Below are 25873 nucleotides of genomic sequence, written 5' to 3'. Positions count from 1 at the left end.
GTGGGTACAGGGAGCACTCACAGAGGCTCAAAGAGTGTCAGCAAAAATACACTGATGTCCCAGACAGGAGTGGGTTCTCTGGATAGATACAGATAGATAGATATCCACCTGCTTCTTAAGTCATGTGGGGACTTCTCTCACCTCATTGTAGTGAAGTTGCTGAAAGAGTTACTCTCTCTCTCTCTCTCTATATATATATATACACACACACACACACACACACACACACGACTTAAGAAGCAGGTGACAAGCTGAAGTTGCTGCGAGGTGGACTTTGATAGAACTGAGCGAGAGATCTGCCTGCTTGAGATGTGTCAGGCAGTCAATGATCTTAAGTATAAAGGCCTGGGCTGGGTGTAGATCATTTTGGACTGCCCATATCGAGAACCTCTTCAACTTGAAATAATTTGTCCTTCTGATAGATGTTTTCCTGTTTTGAAATAGGACTTTTGAAACTATAGGGAGCAGTCTGTCCTTGGTGCTTAGACAGTGAACACAGTGAGCCACAAAGTCAGGTGCAGTGATTTCAGGTCTCGACGGAATATATGGCTGTGATTCTGTGGCCTGGGAGTTGGATGAACAACTACAGTAGTTTTGTGAGCCAGATCTGCTTTTGTCTGTACAGAACTACCAGAATGACTGCGGCTTTGTCTCTTGATTTTGGAAGTCACCCTGGGAATCAAGGGAATCAGTGGGAAGGCCTACAGCAAGCCCCTGGTTCCACTGCAGAAGGAAGGTATTGAGTAGTGATCCTGAATTCAGGCCTCCCCTAAAGCAAAAGTTGTGGCATTTTGGGTTGTCCACAGTGACAAAAAAGAGTCTATTGGCAATAGGGCCAGCATGGCCACGGTGGCATGCTGAATGGGTCATGTCCTGGTCAACCAGTTGCCATTCATGCCTGTGCAAGGTCAGTGCCCTGTGGTGAGGTTTTCCTGGGCCAACTCTGAAGTAACTTGTGAATGGTAGCGGGGAGGCCTCTCTGCTCAAAGCCAGAGAGAACGCACAGATCGGAGATGCTAACTAGTAACGGCATTCCTCAAATGGCAGTACTGAGGGATGAAGTCTCTGCTCTGGTTTCAGTGCCTAGTGCTGTGTTCTTGCTGATGTTGTCCCTGAGGGGGATCCCTCAGATTTCATGTGGGGGTATCTTGGTTCTGAATTCTGTGTCAGTGCCAGTGCTTTTGCAAACACCGATGTCGGCAATGTCTGTCCTCTGGCACTGCTCTTTGGTGAAGGATTTGTTCTTATCCTTAGAGAAGTGGTGTTTCTTCTTACCTATTTTTGAGACACGTCTGGTCTCAGCTTAGCCTTCTCTTTCAGTTTCACCCATACATTCAGGTGCTGGCATCAGCTTTGGCACCAAGTGATTGCCGGAGTTAATTGTATCGATGGCAGTGGTGTCATAAGGAGGTTTTCTTTCCTACATTCTTCTCCCCACCTGTAGTGTAATGTCTGCTTCAATGGGCACTCAGGATGACCCTCCTGGTACCTCAGAGTTGGAAGCTCCTTCGCATCTGAGGTAACACACATTGATTGCCCCAGCGAGTGAAGTTTGAGACATGCTTTCCTTGACTTACAAGTCCTCAACATGAGTGATTTACACATCACATACTTATGGATGCAACTCTTCCCGCAAACAGGAAAGGAATTGATTATGACCATCAATGAACGGATCAGTCCCTCTCAGGTTAGAGAGAGCTTAAATCCTGAAGGCTTGGAGTCTGCTGTGGTGGTTGGGGCAAAGCGCCTTGCCCTGCTGTGCAATGGGGTATACAGGAAGTCTTGCTGTCTCCCCCCCTTTATTTTCCAAGAACGTTAAAATCAATAGAAAACAAACAAGGAAGTGAAGAAGGAAGCGTCACAAAACACAACTAATATGGAATTAAGTTTGAAGCTCAAGGAAGCGTAGCCGGTCTGACTCATGCCCGGTACCATCTCGTTGCCTCAGGCAGGAGGAGGGAACTGAGGGAGGGTCAAGGCTGATCCAACCTTTATGCCCCCACATGGGAGCAAAAGGAAGCATAGGCTGTATGCGTGACCCCAGACAACGCTATTCAAAAGATTCTGATCTCGCGTGTATGAAGTGTATATACATCGACAGTGGGATCCACAATGACACATACTCGAAGAATAAACATTGTTTCCTTCTTAAATGAAGCTCAATGGCTGGAGGACATACACGCGTGTGTAATTTTTTTTAAATACACACTTTGGAACTTATGATGTGGCTGTCTGTTTAAAAGTTCACAGCACAAACTTAAATTTTGTTTAGTGAACAAAATAGCATGAACCTCTCTACCTACGTTTTCCATAAACCTTTTGCCCTCCAGTCCCTGTTCACTCACTGCCCTTTTCCTTCAACTACTTTGCTCTTTTCCCTTTCCAGATCTCTTCTCACCTGGACTATGAGGACGCCACCTCTCACCATCCCTCCGTGACCCAGCCAGTCTCCAGCCTCCATCATCATCTTCCCCATTTTGCTCCTCCCTGAAGATGCGCCAGTTCTCGCTCTCAGAGCGAATAAACTCGTGTTTCCTCCCTGCTGTTGTTGTCCCACCTTCCTCAAAATTTGGTCTCACTGCAAAGAAAACAAGCATATAAATGAACATGCAGTCCAATCTGAGGACACTAGAAACACATATGGCTTGTAACTTTTATCTGGAGCCATCACAGGAAACAAACATCTAGTCCCAAGAGTCTCCAGGATCATTTGAGAAGTGAAGCTTGGATAGATCAATGGGAGCAATGCATTTAGAGACCAAGAGAAATGGAGATTCATGGGGAAGAGCAAGGAGCAGTGAAGGAACGAACAAGGGAAAGAGATGAAGAAGAAACTGGAAGGAAGACAAAGATGAAAGTAAAGGTTAAGCGGGGGAATATGGAAAATAAGGGCAAAAATGAACATACAGTGAAAAGTTTATGGAGGGAGAGGAGAGATTGGATTAACAATGAAAAGACATTACATGCTAGAGAAAAAACTGGAATGAAGATAAGAAGCAAGAGAAGGAAAGCACTGTAAACATTTATTTTTAATATAAATAAAATGATTAATTGTTAGTTGCACAATATGTACACAAAATCTTTTCGGGGGGCCTATAAAACCACCTTTTATCAGAATCATTTATCTATAACCTTTTTGGGGCAAACATATAGTGTTGGTGAATTTAAGAGAGTCATTGCAGAATTATGGGCTGAACAAAAAAATACTGCTGTATCTCCATTACCCCATCTGGCTCTTGGATGAATGGGATTTGAAAATGAGATTGACAGCTGTGGGTGAGGCAATGAGGAGAGGAGTAACTGTATTCAAGTTTAAGAAACTGGCAAAGAGGGTATAAAATGTTGGTAGATTTGGGACCAATCATCCTTAATCTGAACTAGGGAAACATTTAAAATGCACAGGAAAATAGGAACACAAATACTTAGTGAATACCAATATATCCAAAAATAGTTGGTGTAAAGTTTTACACAAGGGTATCCACATGGGCATTTGGTGCAGGATTACCCCAATGTGTATGTAGTTGTTCAAATATACAGACAGACAGACTCACAGCTTTCAGGTACAGCACTGGGTCATTTCAATTCAAGACCTAGTATCTATGTGCTTCTAGTAATTTACAGTCTCGAGTACCACACTCCTCCAACCAGTTTGAGGATGTCTAATCTAAGCACTGTTCTACATCATGTATTTCTTGTATTCTGTTTTGTCCTGTTAACTTCAGAATTCTTATGAGCCTAATCGATGTGACACTACTTTCCTACTATTGTTAGCACATGCTAGCCTGGATGTGTTTTGATATTTATAAAAATCTATCAATTTTAGTGGTGTGGAAAAGGTAGGTTGATTTTTCCATGTACATCCAAGATCCTTGTATGAAATCATCATGTCAAATATTTTAGGAGAGCCAATATTTGGTGAAGTTTGTATTTTATTTTGCTATTGTTCCTTACCATAATGAACCTGGAAATGTGATCCTAACTGATGTTTCTGAAGAATGGAAAAGGCCTTTAGGTCACCTCCTACAAGATATCCTAAGATGATACTCTAAAAACAATATCACTTCCAAATATGTATAGGTGTTTACAGATTCCTCAGCCTGGCAATCATTACTAACAAGAATATCATGCAAAAAGAACAAGAGTACTTGTGGCACCTTAGAGACTAACAAATTTATTAGAGCATAAGCTTTCGTGGGCTACAGTTCACTGTAGCCCACGAAAGCTTATGCTCTAATAAATTTGTTAGTCTCTAAGGTGCCACAAGTACTCTTGTTCTTTTTGCGGATACAGACTAACATGGCTGCTACTCTGAAAAGAATATCATGAATACCTGGAAGCAATGATAGGGCAAAGGGCAAGGTTCTGTACTGATAGTCATGATTTTCATAGGTAAACCATCTTGCTGTCACCGCCTGCATGTGGGTCTGTGTCTAGGGACTCCTGGTGATCACGTCGCCTATCCCCATTGCCACTCATCCAATGCCGCAGGACTTTTATGGGTAGGGGTGGGAAAAAAGTTCTTCCTGTGAAAGAAGCCTGTGCATGAGTAGTTTAATGTGGGGGAGCTGATGCACACCAGCAGCCACACAAATCTTAGCAGAAGAGGTACATGTGTCCGGTGGCAAGGAGGTCCAAGACGACCGGCGGTTTCTCCTCCATTGCAGCCTTCGTCCACCTTCGCAGCTGTTGAGAGGTGATCCTGCTTCATCTGCCTGTTCTGCCATTATGTCTTATACTAGGTTGTGCTACACTTTGTCTAGTACCTCACCTTCAACCTTACCGTCATGGGTGACCCTACCAGGAGTACAGGACTCCAGGCAGCAGCACTCTTAGGGTCTTAAGTATAACAAACTTCTCCATCACATCAAGGCAGCCCAGGCATGTGCCCCTGGACTGGGATGGAGGGGCATTTTCAGCAACAGCAGTCATGACTGAGCAGGCCCTTTTAGGAACCCCTCTGCTCACGCCATACAAGGAAGGAGCTAGAAAAGGTGCCCCAAACATAGGCTATCCCACCATACCTGACTGGATAAATGTGTCCAGAGGGATCATTCCCAATGCGGTTGAAAAACAAAAATGTTTCTTGCAACTTGGAACGTCCTTACCCGACTAGACTAATGAAAAAGTGGAAGACCCAAACGCAGAACAGCAATTGTTGCCCAAGAATTCTCAAGGCACAACATCAACATCGCTTCTCTCAGCAAAACACGATGTACAGATGAAGGTCACTTGAGGGAAGAGGGCGGCGGTTACACTGTCTTCTGGAAAGGAAAACCTTCAAGCGACAGGCCAATACATGGTGTTGGCTTTGCAATCAAAAACCTTCTAGTCAACCGCCTGACTGAGCTCCCCATTGGCATCAACAAGCGCCTTATAACCCTCTGCATCCAACTGGTCAATAAGTCATTTGCCATGATCATCAATGTATATGCACCAACTCTTGACACCGAAGAATAGAAGGAATCCTTCTACACTGACCTTGATAAAATTTTATCATCCATTCCAAAAAGAGGTAAGATAATCCTTTTAGTGGACTTTAATGCAGGAGTTGGCCGAGATTCTAACGTATTGAATAGCACCACTGGGAAGGAAGGAGTGGGCAAGACCAATTCCAATGGCATCCTTCTACTCAGCAAATGTGCAGCGCACAACCATGTGATCACAAACACAATCTTCAGACAAAGCAACAAGTACAAAACAATTTGGCAACACCCCTACTTAAAACAGTGGCACCTCCTAGACTATGTCATTGTAAGAACACAGGATCTAGAAGATGTCCAAATCACCCATGTCATGAAAAGAGCAGATGATTGCTGGACTGACCACCACCAGGTGAGGTCAGTCATGTCCATCAGGATTGCACCAAAACATAGAAAGCAATACAAATCACACAGACGGCAATACAACATCCAAAGACTTCAATCCTCAGTGCACGAAGAGAACTTCCAAACACTCCTCAGTGACAAACTGGCGATATGCACACCTGGAAATGACAAACAAATGTCGAAGAAGACTGGGAAGCCCTAAAACAGACCATCCATGAGGTTTGCAAGGAATCCATCCTTGTCAAACCAGCCCTGATGGCAGGGGGTAGCAACAACAACATTGAGACTACAGCCCTTTTGGATCAGAAGAGAAAAGGTTTTCTGTGACTGGCAAAACCAACCACTATCCAGTCAGAAGCAGAGCTTTTTCCATCAGCTCATAGCTGAAGTTCAAAGGAGGATCCGAGAAATCAAAAACAAATGGTGGGAGGACAAAGCAAAAGAATCCAAACATTTGCTGACAGACATGATATGCGGTGCTTTTTTTTTTTTTTGAGAGACATAGAACCTGTACGGACCAAACTCATGTGGCCTCACACCTCTGAGAGCCAAAGATGGTACTACCCTTCTTAAAGATAATGAATCCATCAAAGAGCACTGGAAGGAACACTACCAAAAGCTTCTAAATAGAGAATCGACTGTGACTGACGACACCATCGACTCCATCCCTCAGCATCCAAACTGGAAAACTCTTGCCAACCCACCAACACCTCAGAAGGTCTGCGAAGCAATTAAACAAACTAACAATAAAGCACCAGGTCCTGATGGCTTACCAGCTGAAGTACTGAAAGTGGGAGGAGAAACACTGCCCAAACAAGCTTCACTTGCTGCTCCTCAAAATCTGGCACACCGAAGAAATTCCTGCCAACTTACGCAAGGCTAACATCGTCACCATTTTCAAAAAGGAAGACAGAGCCGACTGTGGCAACTATCAAGGCAACTATCCTGTCCAGCGCTGCAAAGATTCTTGGTGGAATCTTTCTGAATCGCCTGCTCCCTCTTGCAGCGCAAGTATTCCAGAGTCCCAGTACGGCTTCAGACCATCACAAGCCACAACCAACATGATTTCGCAGTTAGGCAGATCCAGGAAAAAGGTCAAGAACACCACCAGGAGCTGTACACAGCCTTTATCAATCTGACAAAAGCCTTCAATTCTGTCAACCATGAGGCTCTGTGGAAAATCATGTCAAAGTTTAGCTGCCCAAGCAAATTTATCAACATTATAAGAGTCCTCCATGACCAGATGGCTGCCTGCATCTTGTGCAGCGGATCAACCGCTGAACCCTTTTTCAGCCGAACTAGCGTAAAACAAGATTGTGTATTGGCACCCTCCCTTTTCTCCATTTTCTTAGCAGCTATGAAAACACTAACCCACGACAGTCTATCACAGGGCACTGGCATCCAATATCAGATCGATGGCAACCTCTTCAACCTTTCTCATCTCCGTGCCAGAACTAAAGTAATATCAGCAACAATAACCAAATTCCAGTATGCAGATGATTGTGCTGTAGTTGCATACTCAAAGAAGGATCTTCAAACAGCCCTTAATTGCTTCTCTGAGGCTTACAGAAGCCTAGGGCTAACTCTGAATATAGGCAAAACAAAAGTTCTCCACCAGACAGTCCCCGGTCAATTATCAGGCCCAGCAAGGAAGATCTATATCAGCAAAGAAGAACTGGAAAATGTAGAATACTTTGCCTATCATAGAAGGCAGAAAGATGTCAAGATTCAGCACAGAATTCACTGTGCCAGCCTTGCCTTTGGCAGACTGTCTCACTGAGTGTTCAACAATCACATCATCAGAACACATACTAAACTTTTAGTTTGTAAAACGGTGGTAATCCCAACTCTCCTCTACGGCTGTGAGACGTGGATGACCTACAGAAAATATCTGAAAAACCTGGAACGCCAGCACCAACACTTTCTTCAGAAGATCCTCAATAAAGTGGAAGAATCATCGCACTAATGTCAGTGTCCTCACAGAGGCCAATATCTTCAGTGTTGAGGCCCTGATTATTCAGCACCAGCTGAGGTGGAGTGGGCACTGTATGCGCATGCCTAATGTATGCTTACCAAAACAACTACTGTATGCCCAACACAACAAAGGAAAAAGGAAACGAGGCAGCCAAAAGAAACGCTTTAAAGGCACCCTCAAGGTAAACATCAAGAGATTGACACCGCACACTGGGAGACAGCAGCCCAGGATAGGGATAACTGGCGAAGACTTGCCAGAGAGGGAACATCCACTTTTGAGAAAAATCGCCTTGCCCTGGTCACAGAAAAACGCCAGAAAAGGAAAGACAACGGTCACGCCGCAATCACAGCCTAACCCTGTCTTCCAACACCACTTGCAATATCTGCCAATGAGCCTATGGCTCAAGAATCAGACTCTTCAGTCACCAAAGGACCCATGAAAAATAAAACCTGTGAAAGAGATCATCCTCAACCTTAAGGGATTGCAGACGACAACAGGTAAACCACAGGGGATTACTGATAGCAGGGCCTAGTTGGCAAGTGCAGAGCCTATACAATTTTAATGGCTTATCAGACTTCCTAGTTAGTGTGTCTTTTGACACAAATAAAATTCTTCTCTAGTTACTTTCTGAAGCCATTCTTTTAAAAATATAAGATGATAGTGGAGGAAGGAGCAAAAGGTAAGACTTTAAAATCACAAAGAATTCATCTTTGACTCTTAACTGCCATGCCAATTCTGCAACCAGTGACAGAGGAACATCTTCAGTTTGTGGTTTCAGTGAAGAGTTAAAGCCCTTCTTAGGTTATCCAAGTCCCCTCTGCAAGGGGTATTATATTTATTCCACAAGGGCAAGTTCACACAAAACCTTATGACAGGGATTCAGGGTATTTTGTTTTAAAGGGGATTTAATTACATTTTCTAGTTCCCCTGCTTACAACAGTTCCATAAAAAGCTGCTGCCTGGTATTCAGTAAGATTAATTTAGCTGGTCAAACCAATTTCATGATGAGATCAGGACATTCCTCCCAAACACAGCACAGTTTACTATAATAATTCAGAAAGGATGCAGTTTCTTCCATATGATGGTTACTGTATTCAACATTGAGTGTAACGTTTTGAGGATTTCTTTTAATAGTACCAATTAAAAATGGTGTAAATGGGCTATATGCTCGGTTATGTTCATAATAGATTTTGAAAATATTTGCATACATGTATCCATATTTATCGTTCTAGTGGTTTTAGCCCCTCTTGATTAAAACTATAGTCAAAGAAATTAGTTTTCCTGCCCATTGCTTTAAGAAAGGCAATGGTTTTGTTTTCAAATACTGACATAGCATTACTGATGTTAAGCTCTCCATTATTAATTTACGAGAAATCAAAAATCTATTTCTAACATTGCTCGAAATGCACAACACCTAAGAGAGTTGACAACGCATGATCTGGTATGTTTCAGGGCTGCTTGCAGGGACAGGATGACACTTGAATGACCTTGGAGAAAGGAGATGATGATTTTACAGTCTTGAATTTCTAGTGCAGTACATATGTTTTAGGGATGAGGAAAGTGGGTTCAGGGATAAATGTTATATATAATGGAGAAAAGCATAATCTTTAGAATTCTGGTATTGGTATCTTTCCAAGCATCTGTAAAAGCAGGTCTAGAGGGTTACATTATGAGACTGCTTCAGTGCCACACTCCTCAATTAAACAGTAAAGGGAACACACCACAACCTTGCTTAAGTCTCCATGTACCACGACAACACAAACAAGACAGCCAATAGGCAGTGACAGACTACAAGGACTAAAGACGCTGATAAGTATTCAGGATTTGGCAAAAAATGACCCTTAACCCTATCTAGCTCTACTAAGAGAGACTGCTCCATTTTGAAAGTCCAACCAATCAAAGATCAGGAAAAAGTCTCAGAAAAGAGACAACAGTGAAGTTACTAAAGTGTGGAATAATGTGGATCCAACACAAAAATGTACATACAGTTTATATAAATTTCAAATTTTCCACAATATTAGTAAACTGAATTTACATACAGTTCCCAGACCTCATCTTACTGAGTTGAAATTACTTAGTATAGCCATCAGGTTTTGACCATGGCTTTTTCTAAGATGAAAAGAATAAAATGTAATCTATGGCCTTGACTTGGACTAATTGACTTGACTTCCCAGGGAGAAGGAGCAGTAAAAGGGCACCTGTGTTCATGTTTGACACAAAGCCAGCAACGGTGTTTATGGAAAACTTCAGAGAGAGCAAATAGGCATCCAGCCAACAAAGTCTACAGCTGTGCAATTTGGAATAGCGAAGTGACTAACCTCAAAGAACAAGACTGGAATTCTGGGATACAGCACTTTGATAACTTGTTTATGTAGAGTATCTTCTATTAGAACAGCAAATAACTTCAACTCTTTTTCACAGTGTCATGAGTTTTCCACAAGATGTATAGACTATATTCTTTTCAAAGAGGAATGGAATCATTAACAGAAATATTATTGCCGGTGGTTGACTTTGGGGGGGGGGGGGGGGGGGGGAGAATCTATCCAGTACTAGGATTCTCGCTCCCTTCCCCATCTCTTTTGTTTCCTCACCAAGGGAAGTTGTTAAATACTATAATAATACTTTGCACTTATTATAGCTTTTAGAGAACCTCAAAAAACTTTAGAGAGATCAGTAATTTGTAGGCACATTTTATAGCTAGAGAAAACTGGATAGCACTTAGCACAATGTAACACTACTGGACTACAAACATACATACATAATAATTAAGGCTGCAAGTCTGTCATGGAGGTCACCGATTCCATGACTTTCCGGGAAGTCCATGACTTCTGCAGCAGCTGGGGTGGCTGGCCCTAGGGCTACCTAAGCAGCTGCTGCTGAGGCAGTCTCGGACCAAAGCATGTCGCCGCCCAGCCCCCTCTTCCCAGCACCCGCGGCAGTCCTGGCACGCGCGCCGCCACCTAGCCCCTCTTCCGCAGCACCTGCGGCGCCCCAGACCTTGCGTGCACACGTACACACAGACACACAGACCCCTCCAGCACCCAAGATTTAGTCATGGACAGGTCACGGGCCAGAAATTTTTGTTTACTGCACCTGACCTGTCCATGACTTTTACTAAAAATACCCATGGTTAAAATGTAGCCTTAATAATAATGTAACTCGCCTAATGTCACACAGTAAATCAGTGACAGAATCAGACACAAAATTCGGTTTTCCAGATTCCAATTCTAAACACTAAGTAATGCTGCCTCTCTACATTCCCAGCTTTAGCTCCTCCTCTTCCCACCTCCTGTCTCCTTCTAAGCCCTACCATTCAAGCATCCTCAGGTGCAGTTTCTGACTAATTTTCCTGGCAAGATTCCTGGATTTCTTTCAAAGTCCTCTGTTTTTCACTAAATTCACTAACATTTGCTGGCACAGAAGTTAATGCATCAGAGCAAATATAGAAATAAACAGAGGAATGCAGCGGGTCTAATTCCTATGTACGTCCCAGTAAAATTGTTCATCTTAAGCATGGGCTAGCATCCCAAACCCAAGGGTTTGTTCAGAAATATGTGGCCAGAACCATAAGCTTTGTCCATTACAAAATATGTCGTCTTATAATTTAAAAAAACAGTTTGTCACAGTGGAAGTGCAACCCTGCTACAATATGTAAGGAGAGTCAAGGACAAATGACAGTCCTAACACTGGCATGAGTGGAGGGTATCCCTTTGTGCTAGATTACTTTCCCTTGTCCTGGAGGTCATAATATGTCTATCAGAGTTTATGGTGCTGTGCCTGAACATGTATTAAAATGTTCCGCACTAATGAAACAAAGAATTAATGTTCTGTATTTTTTGTTTTTTAAAAAAGGAAAAACCATGAGGGGGAGATTTCATTTCCTAAGTAGGAAAGTCTACATTAATAATTTTCCCAGCAGGCCTTCAGTAATTTTACTGAAAACAATCACAGCCTTTGTTTCTCAGATCCTCTTACGTCTGACGTTCGCTCAAAGTCCTCACATCAGCAGCTAACTAAGAAAAAAAAATGTAAAACGCTGAACTTCATTACAAAGGTATCCTCACAGCTCATTTTAGTAGTGCTGGAAGCTGGACACCACAGGCATATCTTCAGATAAAATTAGCCAGCTGTTCTACTCAACACTAAATTTGAGGGACACCAGAATTTAAGTGCATGAGTAGTGCATTTTATTGTCCAGAATCAGTTTCACCACATTTTCAAACCAGAGGGAAACTTCCTCTAATCTACATCGCTTCATCACAGGTTTAAAGAAAATCCCATGAGTAATTCAATACTTTTACAAAGGAGCAGTATGGAGATGGAACAGGAAGGGCAGGATCTACATCTTCTGACTAGCATTAGACTACAAATCATCTACAGTCCTCTAGTGACTGTGACGAGGCTGCACCAATATCCACTGTTAGGTACAGCCCACACCGTTTGTTAACAAGACTCAGGTGTAAGAGACACAATGAAAGGAAGGAAACACAGGAAGAGTATATTAGATACAAGGATTCCCATCTCCACCCAAATATATCCTGCTTGACTTTGTTAGCAAAAAACTGTTAGAGAACATTTCACATTTTAAAGCAGCTATAGGAGGAAAAAGTTCTGAGGAATTTTGTCCCTTTGAACTTCCAAGTAAAACCTTAAGTAAGATTATGCAAACCTAAAGATCAATCCTGATTAGTGGGAGGGGGGAATGCAACCCTTTTCCAAATAAGTTCTTGAGGATTTCTCCTCTGCTGCTAGGGTTTGTGTTGGATAAAGAAAGCGCTCCTAACAAACCAGCATTCTTTTCCACCTGATCAGAGCTAATTGGCCCCCCTGCAGACAAAATGACCAATCACATCAGCTTCAGATGAAAACCAACCCCACCCCCCCCCCCCCTCTTATAAACAGAGGAATGAGACATGTAAACCCATTTCAAAGAAGAGATCTCTACAAACAACAATTGTGGAAAGTTTCTTGCCTGTACTGGGACCAGAACATAAGATTATCGCAGTTACTTTTTGGACCCAAAACCTCTCCCCCTTTCCCCTGCACATTGATAAAAGCTTCAGAGACATTGGTAAGTACACAATAAAATTACCTTTTTGGCAAAGTTATTTATAATAGTATAATTTTTACTTTTAAAAAATAATGCAAGTTATTTTCAGAGTGGAAAGAAAGTTGAGAGAGCTTTTGCTTTTGAAGCTTCCCTACTGGAATATCACCCTTAAACAAAATATTTCTGGAATTCTTCTCAAATATTAACCCTTTTTCTAACTGATAATGCCCATAGTGGCATAAGAGGGAAGCCAAACCTTCCATCATTAAGAACCCTGGCAGAAAAGGGCATTGGAAGGCATCTTCACAATGCTCAGCAGATGCATACAACTGAAGCTAAGGTAATCAACTATTGCTGCAGATGGAAAAAGACCAGGGAGTCAAACCGGTATTTATTTTGATTTGGTTCAGACTTGGGTTCAGTTGCTTTCAGTGTGTTTGGGTTTGGTTCTGGTTCAAGCAACTAAAAATAAATAAATAGTGCTTTGGTTACTGGTTTGAACTGGTTCAAACCAAATTTCAATCCAAAAGAATGGAAGTAATTTTAAAAAAAAGTTGAAATTTATTGGAACTATTTTCATTTTTGTCCATTTACTTTTTAATTATACATGAGTTTTCCTAGTTCTTGAGTTGTCAGATAAACAATTTTCTGAATGAACAATTTGTTTGAGCAAACTAAAATACCATCTTCCAAACTAGACCTCTGTGGTGAAGTGATAAATTTGAGTTTGAGGCAATGGTTCTGCCTCAAGTGGGGAAACTGGCAGGAGGAGCTGTCCAGGGGTTTGGGATGACTGGGAGGATGTCTGTCTGTGGCAGAGATAGGTTGGGGAGCCATTATCTTTCCTTGATGTTGAAGAGTGATGATTATCTTCTGGGACCAGAAGCATTCCACTTCTCACCGGGGGAAGTCTCAAAGTATGTCTACACAGCAGTAAAAGACCTGTGGCACCAAGTCTCAGAGTCCAGGTCTGGCTTGTGGGGATAAAAATAGCAGTGGAGACATTCAGGCTCAGACCAGAGTGGGGGCCCTAAAACCCAGGGAAGTGGGAGGGTCTCAGAGCACAGGCTTGCAGTGGGATTTATTTCTTTATTTATTTTGCTGTGGAGATGTACCCAGAGAGAGCCTCCTGCTCTCTCATGTGCTGTGCAGGTTGCTCCTAAACTTCTCTCTTTCGCTACTCTTGTGGGCTAGCCTCCTAGTCTCTTCTCATTATATTGGGGCAGGTCTTTCTGGTTGCAATCACACGCCTAATTATTATTTTGTTGTTTTATAATGAAAAGATCAGGTTTTTTTTTTTTTTTTTTTTTTAAAGGTTCAGCATTTCTTAAGCTCAACATTTATTTTCACTGGTAACTCACTTTTTTTTCAGCTCAGTTTTGATTCAGGTTCAGTACATAGGACAAAAACTATGGTTCAGGTTAAGTTCTGGTTCAAATAAAAATAGTGGTTCAAACTGATCTCCGGTTCTGGTCTTTTCCAGGAAACTAAACAACTTTCATCCTTCTACCTTCCCCCTGCATTCATCAGAGCCCAGTAAACATTTAGCTTTAAATGATGATCTTATGACTAAGGTCAGTTTCAGGGATCTGTCAATGGCAAACTGAGCATGCCTATGAAATAAGAGTCACACTATGAATTAGCATGATTGTGTTTTGTTCATTTTAAGGCAACTATTTAGGAGGATCATGCATGTACCACAGGCATGAATTGTACTGGTCTGGAATATGACTGGTTGTCTCATATAGGTCACTGGGATAGTTTGCTGCATACAGGACAGGGGCAGTATTTAAGAAAATGTGAAGTTACAAAGATGGATAGCTAATAGAGGTAAACATGGGCCAATTTTATCCTGATATTAAATGTCAAATGTCTAGAGTTTGTGGACCAGCTCCTTGCTCCCCTCCTAACTCTCCTGATCTCCCCCAGTGCCCAATAATAAACCTTTATTTAGGACTTTGCATCCAGATCTCTAAGATTTCACAAATGTTTACCTTACAGGAGGAAGTTTAAACAGTTTCTTGGTAAGGATTTTCTAACAACTTCAAGGAGACCAGATAGTATAGGGCACTCAAATGTAAATTCATAATCAATGGTTGAAATAATAGTCTAATAGTTTTGAGCAGTACAGTAGCATATCAATATTGATTTAGTCAAAATCTCAGTCAATAAGGTGGCTTGCTTTTGGTTTATATTTTAATGTAAACCACCTCCCCCGCTTTTCTACCATCAATCTTACCTCAAAGTCTTTCAGCAGTTTAAAATTTAATTAAAAATTCAGTGTACATATTACGCTTTCTTTACTTCAAGAGAATATTTTGCTACTGCTCCCTTTTTACTTCCAACAAGTACCTCAGAATCACAGAATATACAGGTCTTGGCATCTGCCCTGGAATTCATGCCTTGCAACAGAACTGTGTTGCAGAAATTAAGTTATTTTAGTGCTGCTGGGTGCAAATTAAATTTTGAAAATATGAATCAACTGTAAACCTACACCTTGCCTTCCTAATTCTGCAAGAAACTTCACATGACAGAGCTGTTATTCTAACTGCCCCCATTCATCTCAATGGCGTGTTAACACAGAATCCTAGAGACAATAACGTTTAAATATCAGGAATTTTACTGCTGATAGTTGTAGCACAAGCATACAGCTAAAGTGATTATCCCACAAACCAAACTGCATCCTGTGCCTCCACAGATGCCAAAAGCACCAACTGTTCCCTTCCCAGCTTACCCTGACAAAATTCTATGATGTAGTTACGCACCTCCAATACAAAAATCTACAGTAAATATGAAGTGTGGGGACAGCATTAAAGAAACTGGATTTAATGTCAAACACCTCAGACACTGCTGTGCAGACTGTGTATTAATCTCCTTAAATTGAAATTTAAGTGAAGCTGCCACAGAATCTAGAGACCTTACTGCAGAATTTAAGTCTATTTTGCCATGAAGTGCACAAGGCTTCAACAACAGTAAACATGAGCTCTAGCTGTTTAAGTTACAGCAATGCCAATTAAATTTGAAATAGGTATAAAACATTTTTCTGTTATTTGTGCTCACGTAATGTAAGCTTGGATTTTACTTACTTCCTCACAGCAGAGGCACTTCGTCAATAGGACTCTACTAATATTCTCAGAATTATGCTCCAATACGCCACTAAAAGGAAACTGAAGTCTATATTAACTAGAACGATTATTGTGAGCTTTTGTGCAGTTATTCCCAGCAAATTCCTTTTGTAATAGCATTTTTCTCTACACCAACTAGACTCCAAACATTACAATCTACCTCAGAAGCTTTCCACGGTCAATTAAAATAGAATTTGCAAGTGATGTAGTGGAGAGTGGGAAGCTAGGGTAGCACTCTGAAAATGTTTCGCTGGAATGCTAACCCAAATGAGAAACTATTCAAAAGCCCTAACAACAAAGCAAGGTGGTGACAACCTTTGCAGCTGAGAACAGCCTGAAAGTGCATTTGCTACGATCTCCTTGGTCAGGGGGTAGACATGAAGAGTCTTAAGACACATTTGGTGTCAGAATTTTGGAGCTCCTGTTCACAGGAGTGAGGCTGAGCATGAACTACCTAGAGAAGCAAGGGCAAGATAGGAAACTAGGGTGGCATGAAGAGCCACAGAGCAGAAGGCAGAAGAAAGTGTATTCAAACTGGCAAAATGAAGCAGAGTATAGAGGTTCAGGACAATGTACTCTTGTAACCATTAAGCTCTATAGTAGAAAGTAGTAGCTGATGACATGCTGAAGTGGTATTATACAGCTGCAGAGAACGGCTTTATCATGGACAAACCATCAGGGAGCCAAGAACCAGAAAAAAAAATCAGATTCAATTAAAAAGCCACTTGGGATCTGCTATGGAAAAAAGAAAAGAAACAAAGCATGAACTACCTTGATGCTTAAAGACATTAACTCTAGCTACCTTGCCATGATTTGCTTCAATTCAATTGATTTATCAGAGAAACTGGATTGAGGAATGGACAGGATGGTGAACAGAAGGTAAAGAAAAGACATAAAAGGAGAAGAGAAAGAAGCAGTGCCATGTACACTTCCGATTGAACAATCATCACTTAATTCTCAAAAAAGTAAGAGGCAACATAAGAGGAAGGACTGGAAACACTGGAATAATATATCAAAGGAAGGGGATGCAAAGGAAGAGGTTGAGAAAAATTTCTTTGGTAGCAGTAGCACTTCTAGTCTTAAGATGGCACATCCTGACAAGCAGATTCATGACATAAGAACTGGCAAGAACAAGAGCAGACAAAGGCATAATAAAATCCAATGGGCAAATGTTGACACTAGTCAGAATCAGACTAGAAACAATTTTTTTTTTTTTTTTTTTTTTTTGAAGTGAGGGTAATTAACCATTGGAACAACTTACCTATGGTTGTGGTGAATTCTCCATCACTGGACATTTTTTAAATCAAGACTGGATTTTTTTTCTAAAAGATATCTAGTTCAAAAAGGAATCAACCCATGGAAGTCTTATGGCCTGTGTTATGCAGGAGGTCAGACTAGATGCTCACAATGGTTCCTCTTGATCTTATAATTTATCAATCTATGAATAGGGAAAGTAGAAAATATGTAAATCGTCTGACAAAGAGGTGGGGGAATAAGATGGGGAGAGGAGAGAAGTAGGTAGAGAGTGAACAGTTATCTTTCATCTGATTTCTCAAATGCATTCAAGTTGCATCTGCTTTTCAAAAAACACTTGCAAGGGCGGGGGTAGAAATCCTCAGACTTTCTAGATTTGTAATTCAAAACCTAAGCTTGCTAGTTTAGCTTCCCCCCTCATCCACACTCCACCCAAAAAACTCTTCTCATCCTGAATCAGCTGCACTACTGTTGGAGTCCGCTTACAGTTCTTCTCTCTCCACCCATCGTAACAAAAATAGCTTTGTCCCATGATCTAACTTAAGTTAAGATACATTAGGTTCATACCCTCCTGGTTATTTTTTTAATAAACATTAAATATGGAATCTAAATTCATGTACTTTAAAATTATTCACTGCACCAATGATTAGTGACATGGCACTATAATCGCTACTACAGAAAGGACTACTTTTCCAGGCCAAATGGGACTACAGCAGCAGCTTCTCAACCTCACCAGGACGATCTCACTGTTGAAGTCTGAAGTGGCATTGACAAGAGACTGCTGTGACAAGCACTGCTTAGGTTAATAAAGATGGCGATATTCTTTTTTCATTCTGAAATACCTTCAATATCGTTACAGTACTGGAATTTCCCTAATAGAATATGTCTGAAACAATTTGATGTAATTAAGAAAGCTGGATGCAGGAGAGGTTTCATAACTTTAAATCAATATTAATAAACAATTAGTAGTAATAAAATAATAAAGTTGCTGTATCAACCAAGCTCCAACCTTATCTTGACTGTGCACTGCACTGTAGTGAGATGATAGTGCTCTACTGTAGTGTGCCGTTTTAGCAGAATGAGGGAGGAAAATGAACCTGAAAAACTATTCCATATTTGTAAGGGTATATATTGCTTGTCACTACTAGATTTAGTTTTTTGTTTTGGTTTTGTTTTTTTTTAAATAAGGAGTGCCTCTGCTTTGTCATTCTATAGCCCAAACTACTCATGAAACATGGCATAACAACTGTCATCCAGACCCCATAGCAATTTACACAAAATGCAGTTTTCCTCCAAGAACTCATATGGTTTATCCCAAAGGCATTTAGGTCTGTACACATTTGCCTTCCTTCCAAGTAATCGAGTACATGTTTCTCATGATTGCAGCTTATTCCAAGAATCTAAGGTGATAGAGGCACTGGCTCCAATTTGTTCTGCACACAGTCCCATCAATCCTATTGACTAGCCATAATACTCATTCTATAATCCCCCTCAAGGCACTAAACAAGGCCATTCTGAGTCTTAATGCAACACACAGCATTTCAGACCAGTAAATCTGATACCTGGTACTTAAAGCACTTTGAAGATTTTACTCTGTTTACCTTGTGATTTTCTATCACTGCTGCAAGACCAGAAACTATATTCTTGCAGAACTAGCTGTGGAGCAGCCCAAAGACTGAACTAATAGAGACTGAATAGCCTCAGTGGAGGGCAGTCCATGGAGGCCAGGATTAGGGTTATTAGTAGAGTAGACTGTACTCAGCACTCCCAATGATTGACTCAGCAGATATACATCAGTTACTCATGCTCTGTGTATGGAGGAAGGAGTGGCGCATTATTTAAGAAAATTCTGCCTTGTTTTTCAGAAATATAAAGACGACCTGAAAAGCAGCTCTGTGGGGCTCAAAAGCTTGTGTCTCTCACCGAAAGAAATTGGTCCAATAAAAGATATTACCTTGCCCACCGTGTCTGTCTTGTATTTCAGAAATACATTAGAATCTTAAAAAAAAAAAAAACAACCACCTGATCTTTGCCATAACATAGTTGTGATATATTCATTGCAGAAAATAAGAAAACAGTTGTACTTAATAGGAGAATGGAGGCACAGAATCAAAAGGTAGGAAAAAGCCTCAAGAGCCTACTCAAACTATCGGTTATTCCTCAAGCCCCTTGGATGCATGTTCCAAACAGAAGTACAGCATATTTTTATGCATGGGGAACCCACCGCCACAAGCAAAGAAAACAGTAAAAGGTCTGTTCACAGTGCTTACCAGGATATGTTAATGATCATACTTAAATCTACATATGAAGATTTAATATCAAGAACAAATTATAAAACTAATAAACCAAATGAGTCACAGGACCAATTCCAGGATCAATCTGTCATTGATCAAATAGGAAATAAAGTCATTTCTATCTTTGTTAAAGCAGTCCTCATTTTACCATGAACAGGTCAACTACTAGGTAGCCTGGTATGTACAGTGGAAAGGCCTTCAGAGAAAGGCATGAATCTTTATAGCCCACTTAATTGGGCATCCTCTCATATACATCTTTATGCCCTGAAGTATTTGTATAAAGAGAAACTGCCTAACTCTGTTTATTTCTTCATAAACAATTTGCCTCTACACTAGCCTGTGGCACTGAGTGTCATAACTAATTAATGCAATGGATTAAAAACCTATCAGTTTTATATATTTGATGGCTTTTGTGTGCCTTCTTGTTTTATGGGAAAAGATAACTAGCGATAGGAGCTCCCAATAGGATTTCTCTTCCATTCAGTATTAATATAAAACTAATTTTCTATTCAAGCGTAATAGTCTCCTAAGCCAAAAGTTTTTAAAACTTAGGTGACCATAGTTCGGCTCCTAACTGCTTTTCAGAGGAGCTGAACATCTACAGCACCCAGTCAAGTCCCTAACATCTGAAGGTGCTTGGCACCTCTGAAAAGAAGGTTATTCTTACTTAAGATCCTAAATATGAACGTAGGACACTATTAGGCACACAATTTGCAATTTTTGGCTCTTGACTTTTATATTCCCTCATATGCAACTTCACCTTCACTTAAAAATGTCCACGAACTTCTCTAAACATTTTTTTTCTGCTGTTGCAGTGGGGTTTGGAGGGTTTTATTTTTTAGTTAAAGAGACCAAAACTGAATGCTGTATTTAAGCTGAGGACTTCTCATCAATTTATATAATGGCATAATATTTTCCGTATTATTCTCTATCCCCTTCTTAATACAGCCTAACATCAGCAGTGGCCTGAGTATGTTCAGCAGAAGAGGCTCTCCCCCAGGTACCAAAATTCTAGTCAATAAGAGAATATGATTGGTAGAGGTAAAGGCGATTTTAAAGAGGCAGAAAGTCAGGAACATCTGTGAGGAAATTTTTGAATTATAGAAGTGAGGTGGCTAGACACAGCCTTCCCCAAGAAAGTAGATAAGGGGAAGAACTGTTGTTAACTATTAGCTTTTTATTATTCTTTAGATTGCTATATTGCTTTGCTAAGATGAATTGCAACATCATCACAGATGTACAATATTAAAGTCTGTTTTCCACACAAGCTGCTGTGCTACATCTGCTGATCTGCCATATTAGCACAGGTATTTGACCCAAATATAAATTTGGGGGTGGGGGGGTAAAATATGACAAATCTGTTTAAATGAGTAGGTAGGGGAAATTTTAAAAGTAGTCTGATGTTTAATTTAGTCTTTTTTAGCTAATCGTTACCACAAAAGCAGTGGTAAATTCCACTCCAAACTCCTAAATCAATCTTCTCTGGATTGCAATGTTTAAGACATTCTTTGTTGGGTGCAGTTTGTATTTGGTCCCTGGCTGATATATCAGAATCTGTTAACATTAGCTGAAATACAAATATGCAGGTGTTTAATGAATTTTCTCTTTTTAGTTTTCAGAAGATGAGATCAGATATGATAGACAGCAACAACACCAAATCTAGTGCCCCCCTCCTGGATCAAAGGCACTTGAGGATGGTGACTAAAGATGGACACAGCACACTACAGATTGATGGCACCCAAAGGCAAGGTCTGGCATACCTACGAGATGCTTGGGGAATACTAATGGACATGCGCTGGCGATGGATGATGCTAGTCTTTGCTGCTTCTTTTGTCATCCACTGGCTAGTCTTTGCAGTGCTCTGGTACCTCCTGGCTGAGATGAATGGGGACCTGGAGTTGGATCATGATGCGCCACCTGACAACCACACCATTTGTGTTAAGTACGTCACCAGCTTTACAGCTGCTTTCTCCTTCTCTCTGGAGACACAGCTCACTATTGGTTATGGCACCATGTTCCCAAGTGGGGACTGTCCTAGTGCTATCGCCCTGCTTGCCATACAGATGGTCCTGGGGCTCATGTTGGAGGCCTTCATCACAGGTAATCAGGTTTATTTCACAATTTTAAATAGGGTAGGTCCTGTCAACCACATGTAGGGAGTAGATTTGGTAAAATTCTTAATCTCATTAAGAGTGCTTCCAGAGGGGACATAAAAGGAGTAGGGCCAGTTACTAAAACAACAACAAGACTGAAATTTCAACTTCAAACAGCTTTATAGCTGTCAATTATAATCCAACTCCTTTTAAGCAGTTAAAGACCTATAAAAAGGAGAGGCACTTGAATAAAAGTATTTCAGGATTTGTACTGGAAACCAGAACGTGTTGCTTTTTACGGCAGCTCCACTCCTGACACTTCCAACAAGTTATTTTACTCCATCTTCCTTTATTAATTTCTTTCTTCCAACCTTCCGCTGATTTGAGGTTTAAATTGATTTGTTTTGATATAGACTCTCACAGGTTTACCCTAAACTTTAGCTAGTTTGTTTAAAACTGGCTGAATTTTTTTATCCCTCTTCACTTCATTGTTAAGTATCCATGGGCAGTCAACAGCCAGAAACACTTCAGGATCCCAGTGGTACTTAGTTTAAAGTTACTTAAAATGGCTGAACTATGGAATAGTTTTAGACAAATATATTACTGTGCAAAAGGTTAGTGTACTGTATTTTAAAAGTTTCAGTAAATGAAAGACCACAATTATATACCATAGCCAGTTCAAGGAGTGGATCTTCATCAATCAAGTGCATCCTCATTATCCAAATATTACCATTTTACACATGCTAATAGATTGTGGAAACAAAGTTTATGGAAAAAGCCATGGCTCTTTAAAAAACAAAAAAACAAACAAACAAACAAAAAACCACGCTACAGTGGATTTATTTTGATTAATAAATTGAGAATAAAAACTGGTGCCAGCCACTATTAGTATGATGGGAGCTGTGCTATGTGTAGACTAGATCTAATAATTTGAAATCAAGCAGTCTGAGGCTAGTTAACAGTATGTCCACCCCACTAAGCCTCCTCCTTTTCTCATGGGCCATTCCATACAACTTGGGGACAAGTAAGAAACTAACCTGACCATCACGATCATAGTTAATTAATTCTTTCCTGTTATGTAGGTGCTTTTGTGGCAAAGATTGCCCGTCCAAAGAATCGAGCATTCTCCATCCGCTTTACTCATTCTGCAGTAGTGGCACACACAGAGGGCAAGCCATACCTTATGTTCCAGGTGGCCAACACTCGTCCCAGCCCACTCACCAGCGTTCGGGTTTCAGCTATTCTTTACCAAGAACAAGAGAATGGTCAGCTGCATCAAACTAGTGTGGATTTCCACCTGGACAGTATCACGTTTGAGGAGTGTCCATTCTTTATCTTTCCACTGACCTACTACCACTCCATTACCCCATCTAGTCCTCTAGGTGTTCTCCTCCAAGGGGATACCCCTCGCCATTTTGAGCTAGTAGTCTTCCTCTCAGCAATGCAGGAAGGCACAGGGGAAACATGTCAGAGGAGGACATCCTACCTCCCATCTGAGATCATTCTACACCATCGCTTTGCTTCTATGCTGGCCCGAGGTGCCAAAGGGGAATATCAGATCAAGATGGAGAATTTTGACAAGACTATTCCAGAGCTCCCAGTTGCAGCAGACTCTAAGAGTCCAAAGAGGACTGACATGAAGATCCGCATCAATGGACAGCACACTGACAGCTTCCAGATTTCTGAGACTGGTCTGATAGAATAGAATTTGGACGTGGTGCCATTTTTTTTTTTTTTTTTTACATTAAACTTTCAGGTTAAACTTCCAGCCTTCCTTTCCCCCCTATTTTCTTTTGTGCTCTTTCCCCTTTTCTCCTTTCTTTTGATTGCAGTATAGTGTGCAGAGTAAAAAAAAGCATAAAGTGCACATGTAAACTGATGAGAGGCTGTTTTGACTGCACAGAATAGAAAGTCAGGGACAAGTACCACAGTACAAGTTCTGGGAAAGTACTAGTACTACCTGCTGAATTCACTAGACGATGATTAAAACTGCACTGACCCTGAAGTGTGAGACTTTCAGACTCCCACAGTTGACCAAAACCTAATTAAATGGTATGTGGGTAGAACACTATGGCAAAATGGGCAGCAATAGTACAATAGAAGACCTCATCTAAAACTAACCTGAGGTTAAATTACACTAGTTTGGGGATCAGCAATGAGGTAGTTATAAGATTGTTATAACCCTTTTACATTAACACTTTCTGGGTACATGGTTACATCAATTTTCAGATGGCAGAACATCCTACTAAAATCATTGCCAGTCTTTTCAGTGGCAGTGAAATGCATTCCAGATGTGCTTGTTTACTACATGAAATCAAGAGTACTGACTCCAGTTCTTCATTCCACCAGGTCAGAAGGGGGTACAATATCTCTGTGACAGGTCCGTGAAGACAGCAAGTGCCAAAAATCCTGAAGTGTATATATGACACAAACATGCTACAGTGGAGATATTTTCATACTTGGAAACATTTAATAAATTATTTCAGCAGTAGAAAACAGACTGTTATACAGCAATTCATGTCTCTTGGCACAGTGAAATTTCATGTGTTCTCAGCTTTGCCCATCTTACACTTCGAGTAGTTCTGGCACCACAGGATGCACTATATCTACCAAGAACTGCATCCATTTATATTTTATGCTTTTTAATATAAACATCTATATCTATATGCCCAGCATATAGATAAATTATATCTACAAAATCAGACACATCTGAATTAATTTTAAAATAAAAAAAATTGAAACAAGTGCTTTATATATGGGACTTTTTTTTGCCAGGAGTACTTCGTAAGAATACCAAGGACAAGGAACCGGGCTCCTATATGCAACAATTTCTAATATGATCAAATGGGCTAACAGTTAAGTGGACTGTCTGCTGTCAAGTCACAGATTCTCAGCAATGGAATGCCACTTTAAAATGGCTATTCTATATTCAGACTGAAACAGCCAACTGTTAACATCAAAATAAATGTTGCCATTCAAGGATAATTAAAAGACTTTTCCCTGCAACAAATGTGGCATAACCACTACTAAGCAGTTTAGATAAAAACTATATACTGGAGTAGATCTTATTGTAAAGTGACCAACAGCAGGATATACAGTCTGAAGCCATATTAGGAGGGCACTGTCTATTGGAGGTCTTTTTTTCAAACCCAGAAGTACAGAGGTTGTCAAGCTCTTGCCACGGAGAACCTGGTAGGACAACTGTTTTGTCACAAGGTGCCAACTGTACCTCATTTCCAGAAGGTAATTTCTATTAAAAAGACAGCTAAAGAGATATTAAAATATTATTACTTTTCCATGTTAACTATTGTTGTAATTGTCACAGGAATGTGTTATATACCACAGGAAGGAGGAGATCCATGCAATCATGAACTGGAGGGCAGGTGGCCAATCTCTGAATTCAAAAATAGTTCATTGCTCTGAAAATGTTTCCATATTCCTTCCCTACAACAATATAGGCTTCAAGGGCTGGTTTTATTATAGAGAATGGATACTTTCAATATTATGTCTTTCACTCTCAGTATAATGGAACCATATTTTAACCCACTGTAGTGCCTGTACAGTAATAGCAAACAACATCTTGTATTAATGTACATTAAATTGCCTTTGTCCTCACATTTCATAGTTGGTCCTGCACGTGCACTTTAAAGTTCAGCTGTTTCTCTTCATAACATTATTGGCCATACCCCCAAGATATGGAAAGGGGGGGGGAGGGAAAAGGTGAGGGGTTGTGCTATATTTATCCTTTTCTATTTTTAAGCCCCAACCCAATGTCCTACAGTACAGAGGACAACCCTTAAAAAGCAGCAGAACAAGAAATTGTACTGTAAATACTTCATTAAGCATGGAATAAAGTACAAAAATAGTTCAAAAATGAGTACGGAGCTGCTTTACATATACTGACAATTCTCCACTTTAAGTAACATAATCCTGTATAACTCAATTGTTCTGCAATTCAGGAGTGTAATAATACATCTCAATCTATACTAAGGACACTTAATGGCGAGACCATACCAGAGCTATGGACATATCCCAGGTAACATAAGTATCCTTAGAGTCAGGATAATTCTGACTATACTGTATTGAGTATTTTGACTTTTACATCTTCTGTTTTAAACCATTCATTATAGCTCTGTTTTTAACTTTTAAAAGCAACAAGGTTAAAAGAGGTAAAAAAAATTTAACATCTTGTATATAATTAAGCTTGTTCTTTTTAATGTTCAAGTATTCCTCACATGAAAGGCATAAATAAGCACT

The 25873-nt window shown here is 40.5% G+C and overlaps 2 protein-coding genes across 8 annotated transcripts in view; one reads left to right on the top strand and one right to left on the bottom strand.

Moving 5' to 3' along the window:
* GIGYF2 (GRB10 interacting GYF protein 2) overlaps nt 1-25873 on the bottom strand; it is a 160507-nt gene that overhangs the window by 71834 nt on the left and 62800 nt on the right. For 5 of the 6 annotated variants that reach the window (XM_034782643.1, XM_034782640.1, XM_034782639.1 and 2 more), the window contains one exon: nt 2399-2578. The exons of the other annotated variant lie outside the window; for it this stretch is intronic. In XM_034782643.1, the coding sequence (XP_034638534.1) occupies nt 2399-2578 (180 nt within the window). The remainder of the gene's footprint in view (nt 1-2398; nt 2579-25873) is intronic. 6 annotated transcript variants of the gene reach the window in all.
* KCNJ13 (potassium inwardly rectifying channel subfamily J member 13) lies at nt 12742-23347 on the top strand. 2 transcript variants are annotated; one of them, XM_034782647.1, is made up of 3 exons: nt 12742-12871; nt 21136-21623; nt 22699-23347. In XM_034782647.1, the coding sequence occupies exons 2-3, from the start codon at nt 21146-21148 to the stop codon at nt 23319-23321; spliced, it is 1101 nt and encodes a 366-aa protein (XP_034638538.1). In that variant the 5' UTR covers nt 12742-12871; nt 21136-21145; the 3' UTR covers nt 23322-23347. The 2 variants fall into 2 exon arrangements, with proteins under 2 accessions (XP_034638538.1, XP_034638537.1); XM_034782646.1 differs by lacking the exon at nt 12742-12871 and having other exon boundaries at nt 21042-21623.

This window comes from Trachemys scripta, chromosome 9, assembly GCF_013100865.1.
Source record: "Trachemys scripta elegans isolate TJP31775 chromosome 9, CAS_Tse_1.0, whole genome shotgun sequence".
Lineage (NCBI taxonomy): Eukaryota > Metazoa > Chordata > Testudines > Emydidae > Trachemys > Trachemys scripta.
Note: the sequence above shows the minus strand (reverse complement) of the source record. Positions and strands in the feature narration are given on the sequence as shown.

What these genes read in the sequence shown, in the direction of transcription:
- KCNJ13 (XM_034782646.1), top strand. Translation starts at nt 21,104, where the DNA reads ATGCAGGTGTTTAATGAATTTTCTCTTTTTAGTTTTCAGAAGATGAGA. An exon ending in GTTGGAGGCCTTCATCACAG is followed by an intron (nt 21,624 to 22,698) that starts GTAATCAGGTTT and finishes CCTGTTATGTAG; the next exon opens with GTGCTTTTGTGGCAAAGATT.